This window comes from Sparus aurata, chromosome 24, assembly GCF_900880675.1.
Source record: "Sparus aurata chromosome 24, fSpaAur1.1, whole genome shotgun sequence".
Taxonomy (NCBI): domain Eukaryota; kingdom Metazoa; phylum Chordata; class Actinopteri; order Spariformes; family Sparidae; genus Sparus; species Sparus aurata.
In genome coordinates this window covers 5,530,730-5,554,396 of record NC_044210.1, presented here as the reverse complement: position 1 = coordinate 5,554,396, position 23,667 = coordinate 5,530,730, and the positions used below count along the sequence as shown (strand labels likewise).

General features: G+C 44.4%; 2 protein-coding genes across 22 annotated transcripts in view; both read right to left on the bottom strand.

The window, feature by feature from the left end:
- Positions 1-381: 381 nt before the first annotated feature.
- Positions 382-15,423, bottom strand: LOC115576797 (ras-related protein Rap-2a-like). Its single transcript, XM_030409366.1, has 2 exons — positions 14,524-15,423; positions 382-1,701 (listed from the first exon to the last, which is right to left on the bottom strand). The coding sequence occupies exons 1-2, from the start codon at positions 14,835-14,837 to the stop codon at positions 1,464-1,466; spliced, it is 552 nt and encodes a 183-aa protein (XP_030265226.1). The 5' UTR covers positions 14,838-15,423; the 3' UTR covers positions 382-1,463.
- Positions 15,424-17,922: 2,499 nt separating this feature from the next.
- mbnl2 (muscleblind-like splicing regulator 2) overlaps positions 17,923-23,667 on the bottom strand; it is a 57,443-nt gene continuing 51,698 nt past the window's right edge. For 11 of the 21 annotated variants that reach the window (XR_003982980.1, XR_003982982.1, XR_003982983.1 and 8 more), the window contains one exon: positions 21,892-22,017. Coding sequence is in view for 10 of the 21 variants with exons in the window: in XM_030409591.1 (XP_030265451.1) it covers positions 21,893-22,017 (125 nt within the window). In the remaining 11 variants the exon portion in view is untranslated. Of the gene's footprint in view, positions 22,018-23,667 lie in introns of all 21 variants that reach the window. The other 10 variants (XM_030409602.1, XM_030409592.1, XM_030409597.1 and 7 more) reach the window with 1 other exon arrangement.

Below are 23,667 nucleotides of genomic sequence, written 5' to 3'. Positions count from 1 at the left end.
CTCTAATGGCACTCAGAATTTGACAAATGCATGTTGGATTTTTTTTTTTTTTTTTTTTTTTTTGCAGGACCAGAATCAGCAGTAAGTGTTGGCACTAATGGCAAGCAGCCGGGGCCAGGAAAACGCCGCCGCAGGACCAAAACATCATAAATCACATCGACGCGGGGCCAGAGATAGAGCCAGATAACCGCTAAATAGCGAAGCTGAAAGGCTCTTTTAACAATGAGCGCTAATCGTGCGACCTCTGGAGGTTAAAGGAGAAGGAGAGAGGGAGCTGCACAGTTGGAAATTACACTCAGGAGGAAATACGTTAACAAACTGAGGAAAAAAAAAACACACTTTCGTTAAAACTAGCAGCCGGCAATAAACACACACGACACATTTGTGCATAAAGATTTATTTTTTGTTGAAAATAAGTGTTTCTGACATTGAACCACTAACATATCTTATGTGACTTAAGATAAATGAACTATACACTGACACTGATGTTCACTTCATACAATGTAACAAGGCATTTGTATCATCTGTAAGGTGTAAAGACAAGTGTCCGTACGTTTGAATGACTGATTGATTGATTGACTGAATGATTGATCAGCGGACTGATTGGTATTGTCTCTTTGGGTGAGTTTGATTGTACTCGATGTCAGTGTGACAGTACAACGTCATGCACGCGTCATCCACAGTATGTCAACATTTGGGATCTTCTGAATGAATTTCCCCAAAGGTGCGTTTTTTTGTTTTTTTCTTTTTAAACATTCGTTCAGCTATTTATTCATTCATTCGTAGTCAGGCGGGCCTGCTGTAAAAACTGCCTTCCAGTACGACTCCTTCACAGTGGTGTTACTTGACACATCCGTTCAGATACTTGGTGACTGGTCTTGCACTGTCAAAAAAAGGTCCCGAAAGTGCAAAAAAAAAAATAAAAATAAAAAAAGAAAGACACAAGCAGAAGAAAAACAGGACCGATAAAACTGCTGAGCACACTTCCATCCCTGCTCGGGCCTATGGCTGGTTTCCCGAAAGAATTTAGCACTCTGATCCTCTTCGTCGATGGCTTTTAAGATGGTTTTGGCACCGTGCTGCCTTCGGGAAAACCCCCGAAAAAAATTTGTCTCAGGAGGGCGGTGGTGAACGTGGGAGGTCAAGTGTTGTTGTTTTGTTTTTTTCTTTCGAGGGAAAATCCACCCTGTGTCCGAGGAGTGATGTATGTTGAACATAAAATTTTCCCTTAACCTTCTGCCTCTGATTTCCTACACTTCCCAGAATGCCTCTCGTCCACAGCGCAGGCCTCAGCTGCTAGATACAGGTAGAAACAGTTTTAGAGGGAGTGGATTTTTTTTTTCCTTCACACCCCCTCCACCATCAATCTATCTAACATGAATTCATTTGCATTCTAATTTTTCTAACCGCCCTCCCCATCCATCCATCCATCCATCACCCCTCCGGCGGACCCCATCGGGCTGCTACTGTATGCTGCAGGCGGGGCAGCAGGTCTCCCTCCGGTCCGGCAGAGGGCAGAAGTCCATCTGCCTCACGATCTCGGCGAACAGCTCGTCCACCATGGTCTTGCTCTTGGCCGACGTCTCCATGAAGGGGCAGCCCCAGTCCTCGGCGAGCGCCTGGCCCTCGCTGGGGGACACCTCCCTCTCCTCCTCCAGGTCCACCTTGTTGCCCACCAGCACCACCGGCACCTGCTGGTACCTGGGAAATGAGAGAGCGAGAGAGTAAAATCAGAGGAGTGTACTTCTGAAATGTAGCTCCTTCTCCCCCCTGCTGGGTGTGTTTTGCTACAAACCGAGACTACAGGAACTTCCTGGTACGGATGGAGAAAACGGGAGGGAGTCAGAGAGAGACTGAACTGAGTGGCAACATGTGTGTGTGTGTGTGTGCATTGTTGGCCTACATACTGTATTTGTTAGATGCTGAAACAATAAGGTTTTTTTTTTTTTGAACAATGCACAATGGAGCAAGAGGAGGGGGATCAACACATTCAGCCCGAGCTTCCCGGGGGGGCCTCCATCACTCCGCGGGCGTCTAATATCAGCGGGCGGTCCCATTAGAACACTGTCATCAGGAAAGAAAAAAAAACCCCCATAATAACTGCCTCTTCTAAATGCTGCGATGTTCTATTTATTCCTGGATACATTATACGCGTGTTAGCACGGCACGCAAACTGTACATTTAATGGACTCCGATTCTCGTTTAAAATCATTAGCTCCGCACCCCCGCATCAACTCCATCATGCACTAAGCACGCCTTAACGGACCCGAAAGCTTTTCTTCTCCCTCAGCGTGCGGCTGACGATCCTCCATCCGAGCCCATCAATACAAGGAAACCAGGCCGGGGCAGAGTAATGGTATAGGTTATTGAATAATTGAATAAAGCTAATGTGCTGCGCCCACATGAGGGGACGCGAGCACCAGCCCCGTCCCTCCGAAATAACAACAATTTCTTCTGCTTAATATTTCGCCTCGGCTCTTCCTGTGCGCCCTCGTTTTTTCAAAAAAACTCCACAAGGAAAGTTTAATGGCAAAATTTTAAGTATATGAATATTACAGGGAAAGTGCACTCTCTTGTAATTCAATAAGTTTAGCCAAAGAGCAGCTCCAGAGCTCCTCGGTGCAGCCTGCTATCTAAACCCAACCCGCCCAACCTGGTTGCTCGGTCTTTGGCGTAAATTGGAATCACACATGAGAGACAATGGGTAAGTGCCACAATTTTAAAGAGGAGGTTAAATCCCGAGTAAAACTATTACCCAAGACATAAAATGTATATATTAGTCTTATAAATTCGAACCAAGATAGAGCTGGTTTCACGGGAGGAGGGTTCGATATGGAGAACACTGAAGTAGAAAAAGTTGTCGCAATAAATTAAGCAATTAAAGCGACTATATAATCATTGTTCATAAGTGAACGGAGGATTAACTGAGTACTTTTATGTGAGAAGGGGAGCTCATAGCAAAACACCAGCAGAGAATCTTTACTTCTTTAAAGTGTCTTTTAGCCTGTTTTAGCCAAAACTAGCTTTGGGCTAGTTAGCAGCTTTATCGTTTCGGTTCATCATTGTCACTCTTAAAGCGTTGTTGGCGTTGGCCCCCCCAAAAAACTCATTCCGCACGTCACGTCCATAACATATTGGAGCATTTAGCAGCAAAGGGCCCCAGATATTCCCTGTAAACGTATAACTAACCCTAACCCACGTATATACGTATACGCTGAGAACCGTAAATGGCGAACTGTTTGCGAACAAGCTTTACCAGGCTAAAGCAACGATGTGTAAAACGCCTCGATCAAAACAAAAGACCTAGGGATCCTGAATCTATTGACGCGACTTCCTAACTTCCTACCTAACTCTTCCAGAAGTAAAAGCGAGTGGCAGAAAATGAGACACACCCTTAATCTTGAGTAAATTTGTACATTTTCTGGGTTTTAACATTTAGGATGATCTACAGTAGATCTAGTTGTTTTTAGACATTTTAATGCAGAAATGCTAAATACAGCTCTAAAATGTACTGACATTGGCATCTCACAAACGTGTTGCTGCAGCACAAAGACGGCTAATTCATTCAGATACCAGGTATTTAATTTCAGTTAGACGCCCTTCATGTTTTCTCTGATTAAATAACTACAGAACGTCAATTACAGAGGGTATATATTCTCACTACAGGTAATGGCGCAGACCACCTAATAGCCCCGACCATCAGTCATTCCTAAGTGCATTCAGAGCCGGGCTTATTGATCTGCTGGTGCTATTGAGAAATGGGCTCTTATCTACAAATTGGTGGCGCGCTGCCACGCCGCTCAGCTGGGAGAAGAGCTGAGGCGTGGAAAAGAGCTGGCGAATGTCTCACTGAGCCAAAGAGGGGTCCAGAGTGCTGGAGGAAATGAGTGCAGGCGGCAGGGCGGGGAAAAAGAGCGCAGAGAGGTGTAGCGCACATTGCCGGACCTGCTGAAATGTCCTCGAGCTAGACAGCGAGACGCTTTGCTCTGGCCGAGCTCGACTCCCGACGTCCCAGAGGGATTCACAAGTGAGAAAAAAAAGCCCTCGAAAAAGGTAATAAAATAATGGGAAACGGTTCAAAACGATGTCAGGGATTTCTTCATAATTGGTCCACAAACCATCCAGCAGAGGAGCCTCGCTCAAATGCCAGAGACTTCCCCCTGCAGCTTGACATTTTCTCCCCACAGCCACTGCACTGCAACAACACACACACACACACACGCAACGCAAACAGCAGCTGACCTCAGCAGGACAAGCATCTCGCGTCGGCCTGTGTGTTTGGAAAAGCTGGAGTCTAGAGGGTGTGAAGTGTGAACAAGGAGAGCACCACGCAGACAAATGCAATCTGACAGCTTTGCAGGAGAAACTCTATATATAACTACAAAGACACAGGGAGAGCCAGCTTCTCTCGGGCGGGGCGGGGAGTTTGCATCGAGACTGTTGGTTGCAAAGCATCAAACTACAGCTCCCTCCTCCGCCGATGGAGGAGAAACTGAAGCCGCTCAACGCAGCGTGAGCAAAAGTTGCCCCGTGGCTGATATCATGTATTATTGAGGAAAATGTCAGTCAATGTTTAGGGCAATTGGAGTATATTACAGTGTGTTAGATTGGGTGCTATGGTGTCATGACTGAAATGTTGACTATTTTTCACACTATTTTTCTTTTTTTTTTTTTTTCTTTTTTACACGGTCACCTTTTAGATAAGAAATAAAATGATTGTTTTGGTTTCTTTTGTACTTTTTCACTCCACTATATATATATATATATATACATATATATATGTGTGTATATATAGTTGTCATTTTAGCAAGTTTAAATGGGATTTTCATTTATCAATTACCTTTTCTGAGCTGTGTTGGCAGCCATGTTGGTGTTGGTGAAGTGTGCTTAGCATGATGATACAGTCGACGAGATGCTATCTTACTTGAATTACAACAAACGATGACTTTCTTGACTTGTTATCTTTCGAGTTGGAAAAACATCACCTGTGTAGTTCATGGCACAATCCAAGCACGATCAAACAGTGATTTGTCTTTCTCCACTGACCGCCAAGCTAAGTTTTTCCGAAATAAAGTCCAGATTGTTGTTAGAATGCATTATAAATATTCATTTTAAATATGAAATCATAATGCATTAAACACACAGGCTTCATAGAAAGTGAAAATATTTACCTTCAGCTCTATATTCATTCATTTGTGACTTTACGTTGAATCTGCTTCCTGTCCGCCATCCGTATAACGCCACTACTTTACGCATCTGCTCTGTAACTTATGCACCGCCGCGGCACCCGCGGTCACGTTAAAGTGTCTTTTACTCTCCATACTGTGTGAATATAAAGCGGCAGAAGTACAACAAACATTGGCAGCTCGCTCCCTGTGTCCGGCACTAGAGTTGGCAAACGCGCGTCGTGGGAATCATCAGCACAGTTGGAGCGTGTTCGGACTGCTCGGCTGAGACCGAGAGCCGTACGAATATGCAGCTTTTTCTTTTTTGTTGTCGGTTTTAAAAAAAAAGGAAACTGGAGAGGAGCCGGGTCGTGGATTTATGGAACAGACAACAGCAGGTGGCCGACAGCTTAAGATATTACACGGAGATACGGATGTTAAAATCTGAGCTGATTTCTGCAATATTGCTGCGAAAAAAACCTCGGCCAGGACTTTGCCGAGGGAGGCCGTGCGCTTTCACAGTGCTTAGAGCTCCGGTGCTCTTGAAGCCATTATCCGTGCATCCATTTGTGTAAAGCCACAGGTTGTAAAAGCAGCATCCGCAGTAATGGACGCGGACTCCTGAAACAAACTTTTGCTTGTACACACTTTGACCTTTCGGAGCGCACGTTACTGCCATTTCGCCACTGCGGGGTGTTATTCCAAATGCTGGGGGGGGGGGGGGAAGAAGGCAAACACACAAGCCTCCCACACACAGAGAATCTGGGTTTATAACTCACAAAAAAACAAAACACAAGACTCTACATTTTCCACTTAGCCTCGGGGCACAGCAGCCTTATTAAGGCTACCTGCTGTGATAAATGGCTACGGTGACTGCACTTACCCGCTTTCACGAGCCCCACAGCAGCGGCAAAACAACACGCGAGCTACAAAAGAACAGTCGGGCATCTCCGACGTGAAGCCCCCCTCCCTTTCCAAACCCTGCAGCCGCCTCTGCGCTCCCCGCATCTGCTGTTAATTAGCAGTTGTGGAGCAGCCCGCGCCGTGTGACAGTCGGGCCCCGACGCATGCATCTGCGGCGACCGGACAGGAGAAAGCTAAATCACGGAACCTATAGTGCCCACGCCCGTGTTAAAAACTCCCAAAGGGTGTTGCTGCTGGAAGAACAAAGCGTCTATAGCGAACGTCTCTGCAGCGCCACGGCACTTCATAGGAAGGAGAAGGCAAGGAAACAATAATAACACAACCGCAAACATTCCTGTGATAAACAGACAAAGAGAGGGCCTGCATGGCAGATGGAGAAGCCCCTTCGGAGTCTGTTTTTACGACTGAAAGAAGAAAAAAAAAAAACAACCCGAGCCTCATTTCCATCTTTAATGGTGCAGCCCGGCTCCTCTGGATGATCTTATATTCTTTACCGCGGATGCAAAGGCAGTATGGGCAGTATGGGAGTTCACATTAGTTTTATTGTTCCCGCTGTTCTGTGTGCAGTGGTGCACAAGAAGCCAGAAATAAAGAGGAGGGCTTTCTGCTAAAACAAACCCAAGCGGGAGTGTGCGGAAACTTAAACGTTATTAATGTCGCAAATTCCCTCTCCCAGCGTGTGTCGAGGTCCAAATATCGTTAGGGGGGGGGGTTCCGTCTTTCTCCGGATTTGTTTTGTTTTCTCTTGCCCGAACCAATGAGTGGTGCTCACTCTCATGTGACATATAAAACCAGAAGCACCCAAAAAAGGAGCGACCAGGCTTTGGAGCCAATTTGATTGGTTAGCTGCCGGGCTGTGGGCTTTTGATTTTCTATTTGATTTCGATGTCACATGATGCACACCGGCTCAAAAACACTTTTTCTTCGAGCGACACAACCCGCTTCTCTATCACGCGTGGTCTATGGGAAGACGATGCGCCCGCCATGCGGAAGATCCGGGCAATTCTACAAACAGGAAGTCAAACATTACCGGCTTCGTGTGCAACTGAGCAGCTTATTGGAACAAACGGGGCCCGGTGCCGCTGCATCGAGTGCTAATTCCAGGTCCGTCTCAAGCTACAGGAGCTGGCTGGCGGGAGTTTTTCTTGTGAACAGACAAAAGGATGTTACGCATTTCCCTCCTCATTAAACATGTCTCTAATATTTTTGAATTCTGCATTGTTTACGTCCATATTCACTGGCGAGCAGTCTTCTTCTTCTTCCTCGTCTTTCCTGGTGCTTTGCTATGTTTCCCCTGGCATGTCATCACCGTCGGTGGAACAGCACGAAACTGGAAAATATGTAGATCACGCTGTGCGTAAGATACAAACACAACGGGGGACCCACTCATCAAAGCGTCGCTCTGTTAGCGGTGTGAAACCGCACCTTTACCATTGGCCGTGTCAGTTGAAGAAGAAGTGTTGATGCAGGGGTTGTTATTTCTGAAAGCCGGCTCAGACAGCTGCATCCGTCCCATCCACTCGTGTCGTTGAATTTATAGCAATTTCTCGCCATTTTCCTGGCTCTAGCCGTCGGGATGGCTTTCTTCATCGGACCCACGCAGCTACGCTGGCTCGGCGATTTTTCCAACCGAGCAAAATGTCTTCACATTACCAGAACTACGGTTACACAGAACAAACAGCCCCGTCAGTTCCCCCTTTACACTTGCGTCAGCATCCCTTAGGAACTTGAATCACAATCAATCTCTGTTTTTCAGTTTGTGAGTTATGGCTACCGGTGATAACCATCTAAATGCTGGAAAAGTCCCAGATACGCATCAAAGCAACATAATTCATTCCCGAGGGGTAACGAGAGAAACCAGAGTGGTAACTTGGTGCTTAGCGATGGGGAACACGAGATACATTTTCATATTCGCTGCTTGTTTTTGACACCTTTCTCTGATCTTTGCTTCTTAAATGTGATATTTTCACCTCTTCCGTGGCTCTGAAACAACCTGGGAGAGGAACACGTGTCTCTTCCGTTCCTTGATTTAAAGACCCAAAAAAGTTGTGTTGGGATTAAGTAGATGCACATGTGTGTTTTCGGAGCTGCCAGAAGGCTACGAGTGAGCTCTTGGAGAATGGCGAAAAACACTAACGCAAGCATAGTGCAGCGCTTCACACAGTCTCACCAGCACTTTACTGGCGGCTCCCCTTAACTCACACTTTAAACCAGGCCTCTCCTGCCTGATGGTTAACGCTAAAAGCCTGAGGTCAGGAAGTTGCTTTGCACCTACACCAAAGCCCCCCCACCCATGGGATACGTAGTTTCGGTCCCTCCACCCTATTCCCACTCAGCAGCGCGTGATGCTCGCCTCCTGCTATTAGACACAGCATCAGTGCAGCGTGAAAACGCAGCCCGGGCGCTTTGAACGCGCCTTCCTCCTCCTGGGCCGACACGCAACAATAAATCTTTACATGCAAAGCGAGGAGATTATTAGATTGGGAGGAGGGCTACACCCAGATGTTGTTATCATAGACAGCAGATGACGTGGGGTTTATTTGGTTAGTCTGCGGGGTGCTTAAATCTACTGAGGGGTATGTCAGCGAGGGTGTTTTTAAAGCTAAATTATGCATCAGTTCATCATACATGCAACGAACACCCAGAAATATCATCATGCAGAGTGTCTAATACAGATTTTTGTTGCTAGGAGGCTGTCCTCATCAGAAAAAACATAACTGTGGACTTTGAAAGCAGCTTATTTAGACCTGTATTTACGTTTTTTGTAATGTAGTGACCTCTAGTGGCCGCAATAACTGCTCCAGCAGCAAAGGAGGAAGTCAGGCGATGACGTTTAAAGAGTCCACATAGGAAAGAGGTCAGGGACAGATGGATGGGCCCAACAAGCAATTTTAACCTTTTTTAATTGTGACTTTATGCAAAAAGATAGTAGGTTTTTTGAATCTCTTTCCATCCATCCATCATCTGTAACCCAACTACCTGTTGCATGGTCGCCGGAGTCGATCCAAGTCAACGATGGGTGAGTGGCGGGGTACGCCTCCTGCATGCCTAGATTGTCAAATACCAATCAGAAATCAAATGCCAAACCGGGTCTTATGGTGGAGGACCAGAACCGTTAACCCATAGCATTGGTATTTGACAATCTGGGACTAAGACTCATATGTGTTGCTTTAAGTAACGTCAGATTCATCAAGTAACTGGTCAACGTAGTTATTTCAAGCCAAACCATAAAGTTCTCCTAAACCTGACCAAAAAGTTTCCTCGCTGAAACCTAACCAAACTGAAACTGTTGGTTCTAAGAATCAGATGAATGGAATGAGGAACGATACCGCTCTTTTGACTGCACAGTAAATACTGAATGTACCTGGAGCTAGCAGCTTGTTAGCTTAGCCTCGAATGACAAAACGAAACCCCAAAACACCTAAGTCCCAGCCAAGTCAGACATAACCTCTTGTAAAACTTGGAATCAATGTTTTCACAGCCCTTTTGTACGAACAAATAAACAAAACAGATATTAAATGTTGAGCTTCATAGGTGCTAGCAGGCCCACATCGCAACCTTTGGGTGGCTGCTTACCCCTCTTTAGAGTCTTTATGCTAGGCTAGGCTAGCTAGCTGCTGGAACCAATGAAATATTCAGAGTACAAACATGAGAGTGGGATCAATCTTCTCATCTGACTCTCAAGTGTATTTCCCAAGAGGTGGAACTATCACTCTAACTGATACTTCCTCCTCCTGCATGTGAACCAAGACAATAAAGACGAAGTGTATCACAGCAGGAGACAGCGGCTTCACGGCACCTGCGCCACACACAGCTGGACCATATAGGATCGCGCTACTTTCCCATGCTTCCCCCACAGAGAGCACTACATAAGCATTCTGGTTTATATGCCTCCCTAATGGAGGCCTGATGTCTTCTTGGCTTCCCACCCAACACAATCCCATTAAGTTCTGGTGAGTGGGCACATACTATATCTCTGTGTGGTGCTCGCTGCCGCTGCTGCTGCTGGCTCAGCAAGAAGTTTGGGAGGTGGGAGGCCGATCGCCTGGAGACGGCTAATGGGGACCAGGAGCTGATTGTGTTGCTTGTTTCCGCACAGATGGGAACCCTGTGAGCCTATCCTTACTTAAACTTCAACTTAAAGTGGTATTACATGCATGTGTTGCCACTGTGCAGTGTTCCCCTGGGACAGTCAGCTTTGTGAAATGAGCTGTACAGGCTGGGTTTCATTATAATATGTAGCAAGAGCTGCGTCCCAGTGGGTTGGCCAAGAATTGTATTGGAGGGCTGCGGCCCCCTGGCACCCCACTGGGGGCACCACTGGACAGATCTACAGGGTTTTCTCTGAGAAAAAAAACAAAATACAAATATCATTTCTATTTTTAATGAATAATAATGATCTAGACTCAGGATCAGTTGACAGTGTAAAAACACAGTACAGTTTGGTCATTTTTGAGTCTATTGCCTCGTTTCGATCATTTCCTGAATGACATCATCGCTTGACTGACAAGACTGACTCATCCTTTCTCTTTGCAGTACATTCTGAGGGGTGGGCACGAATCTACAAAGGTTTCTGCATCCAAAACATATGAAGCTAATAAAATATGACGTTTTGTTATAAATCAAATGACCAAACAGCATATAGAAGAGGTAAAGCTGCAACGATTAGTCAATTAGACGATGGACGGAACATTAATTAGCAGCTATTTTGACAATCATTTTTCATGCTTAAATGTATGTCATGGCTTAGATTGATCTTTTAAAATATTTTTGATCATGTTGAGGTTAGGGACTGCTGGTTGGACAAAACGAGCACTGAGTTTGTACTGACCAAATAATCAATCAACTAATGGATTTTTAGACATTAACAGTAACTATGATCGTCAGAAATAGCCAGTGTCCTTACTGGTGGTCCAGTTGGCGTATGTAGGCCATCGAGGTTAAATTCAGACATATAACCAGTTAAAATTTCCCTGCATATGATCTGAAGACTTCCTCCATCCTTGGCGACATTATTTTCTCCACAAAGTATGATTTCTATCCACACAAAGACATTTTTCCTGTGTGTAATGAGACAGGTATAATGCAATAAGGATCCCTCCAGTTTTCCCAGAGCCAAAGGCAGACATCTTTAATTTGCCTGTTTTGCCCGACAGTCCAAAACACTGTACGCGTTTGAGAGCGTTTGACTTATTTGCAGTTCTGCACATACAGTAGCGATCCCTCCGTCAAACCCAGAGCAGTGTGAAATAAAAGAATGAAATATTTATAGGCGTACACTTGAGGACACTGATGCAGCGTAGGCAGCCGCACTGGGTGGCTGAAGGCAGCGGTGCAGTATTTTTTTAAAGGGGGGGGGGGTTTCAAAGGAGTTCCCTCATGCACCCGTCCCCGCCGCGCCTCGTCAGCTGTGACGCTCTCCCGCTTCCACTCGGCCCTGTGACGTCTGAGCCACGACAGCATCCAGTCCACTCCGGGGGATGGAGGCGGACAAGGCACTGCACCAAACCATGCAGGTTAAATTATGGATCGTTTATTACACAATATGCAGTTAGCTGAATGACAGTGACGTGTGACGTCATAAAACGCACTTTTCAGATGTTGTTTTACTGATGAGAGCTGCACACTGCACAAGAGAGATGACTCATGGAAGAAACAGCAAGGGAGATAAGAAAAGGGAAATGATTAAAGGTGTGGGCGAGCTTAGGAAGTTGAGGACTACTCCTTTTCCGTAAATTAAAGGTGTAGGCCTACATCTTTAACTTTTTTCTCTTTTTTTCTCAAAACTAATGACCAAAAACTTATGGTGAAACAAAAAAAAATTACGTACGATGTAATTACACTGTCTGGCCACTAGGAAAGTTGGCTACAAAGCCTGGCGCCCCTCCAGGGGGCTTGATCTAGAGGTGGATTTCATCGTTCGATGTCGAGATTCAGTTCCTGTCGGTCAGTTCGGCAGGATGACTCGTTCATGTAGTTCGTTCGTTCGTTCGTTCAGTCGCACTTCCGGTACAACGGCGGTGATTGTAATGCACAGTTCTCAGCTCCTCGTTCTCAAACGATCATGCTAACGGTCAACATAACAAGCTGTTCATGGCAAATACATAGCTGCAACTACATGATTATGTGTACTTTTGGACAACACGACAGTTAGCAGCTAACAGCTAAAGCCAGCTAGCCAAGAACGAGTGACTAACTGAACGAGGATGACAGGAGAGGAATCATAACCGAACGAGAACGAGAGCTACGAACGAAATGAAATGGGGTTTTTTTTATGTAAACGGTTCTCATTGGCTAAAATTCGACGACAGTGTCCTAGACCCAGCATACGATTGGCTGGCTCTCAGTCCTCCTCACCACTCTGATAACTGAACAGTGAACAACACAGTGACTGGTCTGTGAGAATGAACGAACGAACGAGAGAGAAGTGAAACGGGGAATCAGGTCAGTTCGTTCGCGTTAAAGACCGAGCCATCACTAGCTTGATCAAGAGTCTTGGAAGTTGCCAGTTTGTGGGGGGAAAAAAGGATATTGTATGGTATTACACCAGCATACTGCACTAGCTAAACATTAGCGACAGCATTAACACCATTTACATTAGCTAGCGTAGCAACTTTAATGTCAGTAAGCCTGCGTTAGCAATTTTAACGTTTGCTCGCAAGTTCTAGCAATATCAATTTTTGCCGGCTAGCGTTGGAAATATTAGCTAGCAAACTGGCAGCACATCTGAGGGGCAGATGATTCCAACGACAGCTGTGATGTAACGGGAATGTGATAGAAGAGGGGAGATGGCGTGGAACATTTAGTGGACGAATGTTAGCAGAAACGGTTTTAAATTCAGCTGCTGGATCATTGAAAATATGTTTAAGATACGTTATAAAGGTAGCATGTAGTGACACACACACACAAATCACATATGTAATGACTATAACACAAATCTTAGTCCTCTGAATCGGAAGCCCGGACAAAGCCAGGCTAGTTGGCTCCCTCTCCTTCAAGTCTTTATGCTAAGCTAAGCTAACCGTCTTCTTGCTGGTCTCACATTCCTATTCCTTTACATTTCTAACCCAAACTTTACGTTGTTGTTAAAGTATTCCAAGCCTGGTGCAACTTTCAACTACTTGCGCATAAACGTATCGTTTAAAGCTGCTGTAAGTGATTATTCTTATTATGATAAGTGTTAATCAGCTCTTTATTCCAACAGTCACCACTATTATAGAGTGTCTGGTTAGTAATGGTGGTCGCTCATGCAGCAAAAGAGAAAATACAGTTTCTGGTATCCCTGCCCACTTTATCCAATTAGGATGGAGAACTCCATAAAGAGGCGGTCCTTGTTTGTTGCCATGTTTATTACATTGACATAGAGAGGCTGCGGCTTTAAATGTGTCACAAATACAAAGAGAATGTGAACTTTACAAGCAGGAGAGATCCGATGTTGCCAGTTTGGCGGCTCGCCGGTCACTGGTTGCCACATCTGTGTGACGACCGGTGACCTATCCTCCATAAAACACCATTTTGCATAATTATATAAAACTGGATCAAGGATCACAACCGCAGCGTACATCACTGACATAAATGTGACCTTTGTCATTCGTGTCTTGTCCTTTTGTCTCGACGTGGCACCACATCTATCGGACGTGATCTACCCGAGGTCTTTTCCGCGTCAAGCGTCTCTCAACTCGCGTGCCTGCGGGTCGTGGCTGCGTTTCTGTCTGTGTCATTAAACAAATCAGAGGAGGGCCCCCCCCCGAGCCAAAAACACCAATATGTTACGACCAAAAAGGACAGATCCCAGTTCTCCTTCCACCTCCCCCTCTCCCCCTCCCTTGCCATGGGATGAGCTCAGTGGATTTGTTGAGTAATGGCCTGAACTGATCAAAGCCCATCCAGAGTTAGTCATGTGTGAGAGACAGAGAATATCAGACCCGGGCGAGGGTTCAGCGGGTTGATGTATGACAGGTGAGCCGCAGCTGGAGCTCTTATGAGGACCATATGAGCCTCGAGGCTTCTCTCACGAAGACGGAGGGGGAGCTGAGAGGATGCGAGGGGGGACGATGGCAGGGCCAAATCGTAAGAAAGAGGAAAACACTCCTCTTTTTCTTTGTTTGATGGGGAGGCTCTTGGACATTTAGGGGCCCCAGGGAGGCTCCAGGGGGGGGGGGGGGGGGTACGCCATCAAGACGATGAATAGACGGATATGACTGTTTTATTTCACTTTCAATCGATTCATGAGTGGCGATCATAACTTCCCCTCACGCCATCAACACGGCTAACTTTTTTTCGGAGGCCATGTTGCTCCCAGGATGTGTGTATTCATTTAAGAGGCCTGAAGCATGATAAATAATGTATTGCATCAGAATAGAACCAGACAACAATACCAGAGGAGGGGGGGGGGGGGGGGGTGCAGAAATAATAAAAGTGGACAGTGTCTCACCGTTTGACCCTGATGATCTGGTCTCTCATGGGCTTGATGTCCTGAAAACTTTGCTGGTTGACCAGACTGTAGACCAGGATGAAGCCCTGGCCGTTCCTGATGTAGAGGTCCCTCATCGAGGCGAACTGCTCGGTGCCGGCCGTGTCCAGGATCTCCAGCACCGACGGCGACGAGTCCACCTCGATCTCCTTCCGGTAGAAATCTTCGATGGTCGGGTCGTACTTCTCGATGAAGGTCCCGGTGACGAACTGGACCGTCAGCGCGGACTTCCCCACCCCGCCGCTGCCGAGCACCACCACCTTATACTCCCGCATAGCGCGCCCGTGGAGCGCAATCCGGCATGCAGGAGGGGAGGGTGGGGGGGAAGAGAGAAAAACGAAGTCTACGGCGGCGGGTCAGAGGAGAAAACGCATCCCCTCACGCACAGCAGCAGCACCACCGCGCTCACACCACGGCCATGACGCGGGGAGGCAGCCCCGGGGATTGAATGGGAAGACGCTCTTCTCGCGGTTACAGGCGGGACGCAGGGCGCATCGAGCCACCGGGGTGCTCAGCCACAGCCTCTACTGAGAGATTCCCACGCTATCTTGCAGGGACACCGTTCCAAAGGCATCCATAATGCAATAAGGCGTCGGTGTGGTAAAAATAAGATTGGCTATTATTAGAAACGACCATGTTTTTGGTTTTTTGGTTTTTTTTTTTATTAGATATTCTCTCTCTCTCTCTCTCTCTAGCGCTACATGTCCCTGCACAGCGGGGGCACGGTCGCGTTTAAAAAAAGAAAAGGCAGAAGAGGAGCCTGGTTATCCTGAAGAAGGCGACAGTGCTGGGAATCCACGCCTCTGGAGTCGGTGCATCCACTGGATGTTGCTGCTTCCTGGATTGTATGGGGTGTGATCAGTGCCACAGACAGAAAAAAAAAAAAAAAAGAGAAACATTGGGGAGGGATGATGGTGACAAAAGATGGCAGCCAACAAAGAAGCAACCAGTACGATGCTGGAAATTTAACCACAGTCATCTTCTTTATCCTGGATGTGTGTTGTTGTTTTTTTTAAACACAAGCAGCCATGTGCCTAGACTGCACAGTTACAACATGTGTCCCAAATTAAATAATTATTCCTTTTTTTTTTTTCTTTTTTTTTTGCAATTTCACCCCCAGAATGACAAACACATGCATCTTCTCATCTCACAGTCTGTATCGCTAATCGCCTTCAAAAACTCATCCTCGGCAAAAAGGTATAACACGTAACATTTCCGCATTGAAATCCGACACGTTTCCTGTGTAGACTCGCGTTATAAAGTTCGAACCCCAGGGGAATCCGTGATTTCACCCACCTGTCGCTGCTTCCTGGTGTCGGCGCCGCGAAGTGACTGAACTTAAATAGGTCACCTCCTTTCTGCCTGAGTCACAACAGATTGAAGACAACAACTCCCATGATCCCACACTGCTTGGCAACGTCGTCATACTCCTCTTGTTGTCATTGTTTTGACTTGAAGCAAAAAAGTAACAAATGAAATGTTTAAAATGAAATGTTTATGACGGTGGTGTTGCACTCAGAAACTGTCGGGGGGGGGGGGGGCGCCAAATTGCACAAAGGGCCAATTTCTACATAATGTGGCTTTAAAGCATAAAAATGAGGAAAAATCATGATCACCATCACTCACCTCCTGCCTCTGCAGGTTTGTTGACTCTGCAACGCCGCGCAAGGTTCTCCTTGGCTGCTGATGGACATCATTCTGACGGCCGCTGGAGGGCTTCGTCGCGCCGACGTTAACACATTCTGCTTTTGGGCGACACGCTTGTCATGGGGCCTGTTGGGAAACTAAGTCAAGGGATGATGGGAGCTGTTCCAGAAAAGTCTCCTTGACTTGACTTGACCTCGTCTGGAACACGCTGACTGTTATCAAATGTAATGTTTTCTATGTCATGTATGGATGTATTATAATATAAGGAAACATTTTACTCGGCCAGTTGAGAGGTTTAAAATCTAGAGTGGTGTGACTGCTAGTGAGCTGCATCTGCACACATTTAAAACTCCTTGTTTACTCCTCTTGGCTGTGAACACCGACTGTGGCTTTGACAATGTTGTTTTCAGTTTTTTATTTGAAACAAATGTCACGCTGGACACGTTGCAGCGGGAAGTGATTACTGAAAATGATGTTCGTCGCGTAATTAAAGTGGCATCGAGCGAGACGCTGTGAAAAAAGAGCTGAAGGAGAGAACAGGCCCACAGTTTGTTGAATCTGCTTTTTTCATTGTTACGCAACTTTTTATGACATTTTCTCAAAACAACACTTGACAGAGATGAGCAAAGCAGAAGGTTGACGGACGGCTTTACTGCGTTTGACTATTTTTCCAGGGACGGTTGAGTCGAGCGCTTCCTCACTTTTTTTACATTCCTCCGTCGTAGCTGGCAGGTCGACCAAAAAAAACCATCCTCAGCTACCGGTCGAGAATCTCCCCCGCTGTCAACGTGAGACGTGGCCCTACATTTTCTCACATCAAAGATACAGGGTTCGTACACATTTTTCAAGGTCAAATTCAAGCACTTTTCAAGCACTTTTGATTTTCCAGCACCTTACTGCTGGGGTAAAACACGTATCTAAAGGAATATATCTACTTGTGATTTTTTTTTCACTTTTTATCACAATTATGTACATTGTATTATTCTGTAAACATCTAAAATTATATTCTATAATAGCAAAAACTTCAGAAATTAATTATCCAGTCTGATCCCAATTTTGTAAAAGACACAGAGTTATAATGTCAAGCACTTTCAAGCACTTAAACTACAATCCAAGCACTTTTCAGACCTTGAAAACACAACATTGAAATTCAAGCACTTTCAAGGATTTCAAGCACCCGTACGAACCCTGAAGATAGTTTGCTGACTTTACTGTTAAAATTGTGTTATTAATGACCCCTCATATGGATGTTTTTCCCCTAAAAATGCTCCACTGCAGTAACAGGAAATGACACACAAAACAACAAATGAGACCTTACTTGTCCCAGTCTGAGGCCTTATCTCTATCTATGTCAGCTGTGGCATAAACTTCATTCTGTAAAGCTCAGACCTGCTTAAATGACAGCAGCACAAGTCTTGGTCTTGAGTCTGTGTGTGCTTGTACAGTCCATGATATGCTCTTTATTTAGTTTTGTGCCAGCGGTTTCCGAAGTGGCCTTCAGGGACCAGCAAGGGCCCTGAAGTATCATTAGGAGCCACGGACTTTATAGTCACAGGACCTTTAGCCTCTCTGGTCTGCAAGCATACAGTTACAATCCTGCAGCACACTAAATATCGTATCTGGGTCACTAAAGTGAGTCTAGGACACCGTCTGGACTCTGACACGACCTTTATGCAACACGAATAAGAGATCCAGGCAAAAAAAGAAACTATTCATTTGATTTTCTTTATTTCTTTCTTTCAATAGATTTTACACTATCTTGCTGGAACCAAAGAAACATTTTGACTATAGAAACATAAAATAGCACAAAATATATGCAAAAAAAAGAAAAAGAAAAAAAAAAAAAAAAGAATACATTTAAAAATGATTACATTGAAACTATAAATTCCGATGAGGGTCTTCTTATCAATTTAACTTTGTGTCTTGACTTTGTTGGTAGGGCGACACTGCAACAACGATGGCACAGGCAGTCACAGCTCGTAAACCTGCAGTCTCCGGTGTAGCGCCCTCTGCTGGCTACAGCCGAGAATTACAATCTCTGAGCGGTTCCATTGTATAAGGCAATGGGACATAGAAGATCTCACTACAGATTTGGGAGAGCGGAGGTAAAGACCGATGACTGTTCACTCTGCTGCAGTCGCCCCTTTTGGCCTTTGCGATTGCGCACATTAAAACCTTTTTTTAAAAAATGACCTTTCAGATATAAAGATACATATTTGAAATGAAACTGAGAAGGGATTTGAAAAGAGAGACCCGTTGGGAGTCTCCTGAAGAAATTTTTTTTCTTATAAGAGCTCTTAAAAACATAAAACCTTAAGCACGATGGACTCAAGATAAGGCAAAGTGTTTGGATAAGCTGAGTCTGCTCAGTTGACCAACTGCTTCAGAAAGTGCTTACATTTTTCTTTTCTTTTTTACCGTCAGTCAATCATTGCCAACACATTTTTCAAAAGAAATAACAAAACATTACATCTCAAGAGGATTTCCATACACAAGGGCATTGTGGGTCACCAAATGAGGACATTTTGTGTACAGACGTTTTTTTTTTTGTTCTTTTTTCCACTAGAAACATTCAGTACGTTATCGTTTAGTAAGAAAAGAAGATCTTGTTTTTTTCTCATGCAACATGTTGAATTTAAAAGTTATTCATCGGTAGTATCTGCCTCTTTCATCGAGGGGAGGGGGGGCAAAAAACCTCTTGAAGGAAAATGAATAAAACAGATCACATCTTTAAACAATATGAAAAGTGCAATCCTTAACTCTAGTGATACATACGCCTCGAATAAAGTGTGGAACCTAAAGGTCCTTTGTCAGGGGAAGAGTTGTACATCTGAACTTATTAATTTATAGATTATTTAGTTCTTATATATATATATATTCATATATAATCTATGTAACATTGATGACTTTAAATCTATTTTAAGTGTTACAGTCACAGCACTATAGAGGCTGTTATTTGCTAATGAAAATATTAGGTCATTGTCATAATCTCAGTGAAGAATAAGAAATGTTCATATCTTCTTTACAATCTACCTTGTGTACAGTGTTCTAGCAAAAAGAAACAGAAAATCAACTTAACAATGTCATTTACAAAAATACCGAACTTTAGTAATTGCAACATTTGGTTGCCACAGCAACAACTTAATATTGTTATGAAATACTATTATACTAGAGTGAAAAGTACATCTTTTTTGAAATTTTCTTCTTCTTTTTTTTGGTAAAATGTCATCTATACAATAAACATTTTTTTTTTTTCCCAACAACACAAGCAACTCTATAACTATGCTCATTACTGCAACACCGTGATCTTTTTTAAATCGATGAGAAGGCAAGAGAGATCCAGTAGCTTTTCTATCGGCGGGCCGACTTTTTAAAACCCCCACCCCTCAAGACGTGTGCGACTTCTCATTCGCTGACCTGACAGGTTAGACCTTGAAATGACCAACCGTGCAGAATGTAGCACAGCTCAATAAATTACATTCATTTCAAAATAGAATAGTTAACAACATTGTTTTTTTTTTTTTTTCTTTTTCGACTAAAATTTGACCAAGAGTAACATAAGATAAATTACAACAAAATAGAACTTTTACCACCGTCCACAAATATTACACACAAATCATAACGCGGAGAGACAATCAGAGTGGATGAAACCAAAATGTGGGACCGGAGTGGAGCACTCTCGTCCCCAAGGTATGATTGTGGATTGTCAATGTTAATCAAGCACCATGAAATTACATCAGATGTTTTGAGAAATGGAAAAAATCAAATTTAGTATGAGTTAAAATTGATAAAATGGAGAAGAAAAAATAAAATACAAATAAACAGTGTTGGTCAAAAATAATAAAATGCATGGTCTTGGTTAAAAGACAAATGATTGTTCCGGGTGGAGGTGGAGATGGTGGAGGGTTTCGGGGGGTGTTCACACATACCTTGATAATAGACAAACACAAATTTTAAATAACTTTGAATACATTTCTAGAACCGTGAATATAAACTCTCAAAATAAGAGACACTTTACATACATTACACAGTTTACAATACATTTTTTTTTTTTCTCACTCACGTTCCTCATGTAAACTACTCAAACCATGGTAAGAAAACGATGGTACACCATGAAAGTCACCAAACATTCTACAAAGCTATTTTTGATTTGTCGTTTCTTTAACTTCTTTTTCGTCTCGATAAAGTCACTTGTGATGTTCATGAGCGGTTACTAGAAAACCGTTTTTTTTGTTTGTTTTGTTTTTTCTTCCCAGGAACGATTCGCAAAAATGTGATGTCTTTCCCGAAAAAAAGGTCCATGTAGCTTCTGAGCCAGTGTTTTTGTGTCTGTGACTTTTTAGTGATACACTCTGGATGCATGTGTTGTTGATGAGCATTTTTTAGGCACTTCTACAGTTTTCTAAAATGGAACAGGAATAATCGGTGATAGTAGGGTTGGACAGGACAACCGACGGTCACAGATAGCCCTCCAGTCGAAGTTCAAGTCATCTTTTGCTTGACGAGCATCGTCAAATGCACCGTTTTTTTTTTTTTTTTATATATATATTTTTTAAAATTTTTGTTTAGTCTTAGCACTTAAGTCCCTCACCCTCCCCCCTCCCCAGAAAAAACCCCTCCTACCAGGCCTGGTGTTGTCATCACCTGCTAGACCTCGCTTCGAGTCCCAGTCTGCCGGCAGACCATCAGTCTCCAGATACGAACACACATGCACGCATACACACAAGGCTTGGTATGTCTGGAACGAACCCTCAAGCTTTGTTAAGCCCTTGGCACAGACCCAAGCCTTTAGGCTTTTTCGGTAATGGCCACGACTATCTTCTGTCAACACTGGGCACTGTCTTCCCCAGTCCCGACTACATGCAAAAATCCGTGCACAATCTATCCCACCACTCCTCCTGAACAAAGAACTGAAGAACAAATAAAGGGTTGTTTCTGAGCAGCTTTCGCAATGGCAAAAGAGACAAAAAAAAAAAAAATGATCGGGGTTTTAAAATGTGGCTCTGCTTTTCTTGCAGGTTGATTCCACCGACCTCTTCCCGCGCTGCGACTTTGGCAAGATGTTTTCCGGAGATGAGAAGTTGGCGGGGGTTGTGTGTGGGGGGGGGAAGGGGAGAATAAGCTTCATCATGGCATCTGAACAGCATCTGGGGCAGATGAGGGTCACAGAGGTGCCCCTCGCAGGGGGACAGTCACATTAAGAAAACATGAGCCCGTCTGCCCCAAGGACATTCAACTTTTGTAGAGAGGAAAAAGCAAAGACCGCGAGACGAGGAAAAAACCCCACTCGAAAGCGCCGTGTGCCTTGGTGTGGTTGTGCACGGGTTTTCTTTTCTGTGACTCTTCCAGTTTTCCACTTCAACATTAAGCACTATAGTTCTCGTATAGTGCAAATCAAGCATCTTTTTTGTTTTTACCAACCAAGGGGGTGAACGTTGTGCAGCGGTTTTTAGAATAAATATGAAAGAGAGGGGATCCACGGTACTTTGGGAGAACAGTTGTTAAAATGACCTCTATAGTGTGTTTGCTATGTATGTAGTACTATACATAAGAATATTTTTGACTTTTTCATGTTAATAGTTTTTTTTTTTCCCTAGCAATACATACAGTATATATCTTTTTTGTGTGTATGTGTGTTACACCGGCACTGCAGTTCTTATGGTTAAATTGAAGTGTTACACTCTTAGCATGCAGGTTGCTGGACCTCTATGGGAGAGGTAAGGTAGTATTTACACAGGGGCTGTTTTGGGTTTCCTAGTGCAGCTTCGTGACACTCCATTCCCTTCCTGACACTTACTTCAGGATGATCTGGAGGAGAGAGACAGACACAGGGGAAAAAAGAAGGAGAGAACAATTTAGTCGACCCGTAAAAGAGACATTTGTTTTGCTCACATGGATAATATAGAGTGATCTGCTTTGTAAGACAACATAAGTACATAGAATCGATGCTTTTATCGTGTTTGGTGTCTCCATGAGATCTGGATCAAACGGTATTTGCCTGTTTTTCCCGCCTTCTTAAGGCCTCAGAGTGCTTCGAACAAAGTGCTTATTGGATCATCTAACAACGCCTGAAAACACTTTAACGACAACGTGATATGTCGGGTTACTACTGTGATCCTCTGGAACAGATAATCAGACGATCCTACCCGCTTTGTGTAGGATTGGCCAGGTGTGGAGGTGTACATTTCGGCAGGATTTGAACTCATCTTTAGGCCCCAATCTCACCGAGACTTGTCGTTACGAGCACAGCTGCTTCGAAAACTGCTTTAGAATCGTGTGTGGGTGAAAACAGCGCCCGTGGCTGTGCAAGGTACCTGGGCCGAGTCTGACATTGACAGGCAGTGAGACTCCTTGCTTTGCGCTGAAAAGTTGTGTATTTTCAAGCTTTCGTGCGCCTCTAACACTGCAAGGAAAATGTGGTGTGGGGTGAAAGACAGGAGCACATGTCAGGCGTGGTACCACAGGAAAACAACACAAAACAATGAAACTATTCTAGAGACGCATTTTGTTGTGTTCAGCAGCTGAGGCATTTCTAAACCTTGGTTCAATTTGTTTGCTCTGCTCCGAATCGATTAACTTGGTGTGTTTTCCTGTTGATTTTGCAGGGAGAACGCAGGAAGAAGGTCAGCTTCATTACCTGATTAGCCGTTGGTAACTAATTCAAAAGTGGCTATGGAGCGGTTTAAATTAAACTTGAAGAGAGCGCTCTGTAGTCGGGTCAGATCAAAGTCAGATCACGCTCCAAGCAAAAACAAACCACTCCAACATTCTTTCGTAACCTGACTAACCATCTGCGCTCAAACCTCTTCTTCACCAATATGGAAACAATTCTGTTCCAGGTAGTACACCCAATCCTGAACCATTTTAGAACATTTCAACAAAAACTAAAGTGGAACCAAATGCAAACCGTGGGTCTATCAGATTCTACAGGTCGTGGTGTATTGTGGTGCCTCCCTCCGTTGGTGACGTATCCTTGATGACAACGGTTCCGCTCAAAAATGGTTTGAAAAAAACTGCTTTGATAATAACAAGGTTACAAGAATCTTGGTACTGGTTCAAGAACCAGAGCTAATATGATGGAAAACTGTTATGAGGGATCAGTAAAGTTGTTCTGATCCGTACCTGAGTGTGACTGTTTTGTTCGGATCAACCCAAACAAATTGCACCAAGAGGGAAAACCAAACCAGAGTCCGATTCGACCAGATTAAGAAACGCTGGTTTCCCTCAAGCTTCAGTAATTTTTTGTGCTCAGCTGTCCGACAGTCTATGCTGTTACTCCCATGTGTACGATAGTTCTGTTTGCAAAGACAGAGATCCTGGAGAGACCTCGGGAAAGGCAGTGGGATGCAGCCAGGAAGAGGCCACGATGGCGGTTTCTTCACCGCACCTCTGAGTTTGACCGCTCAGGATGACATAAACACTGTTACCTTGTGATGTGGTCGGAACATCATGTTCGTA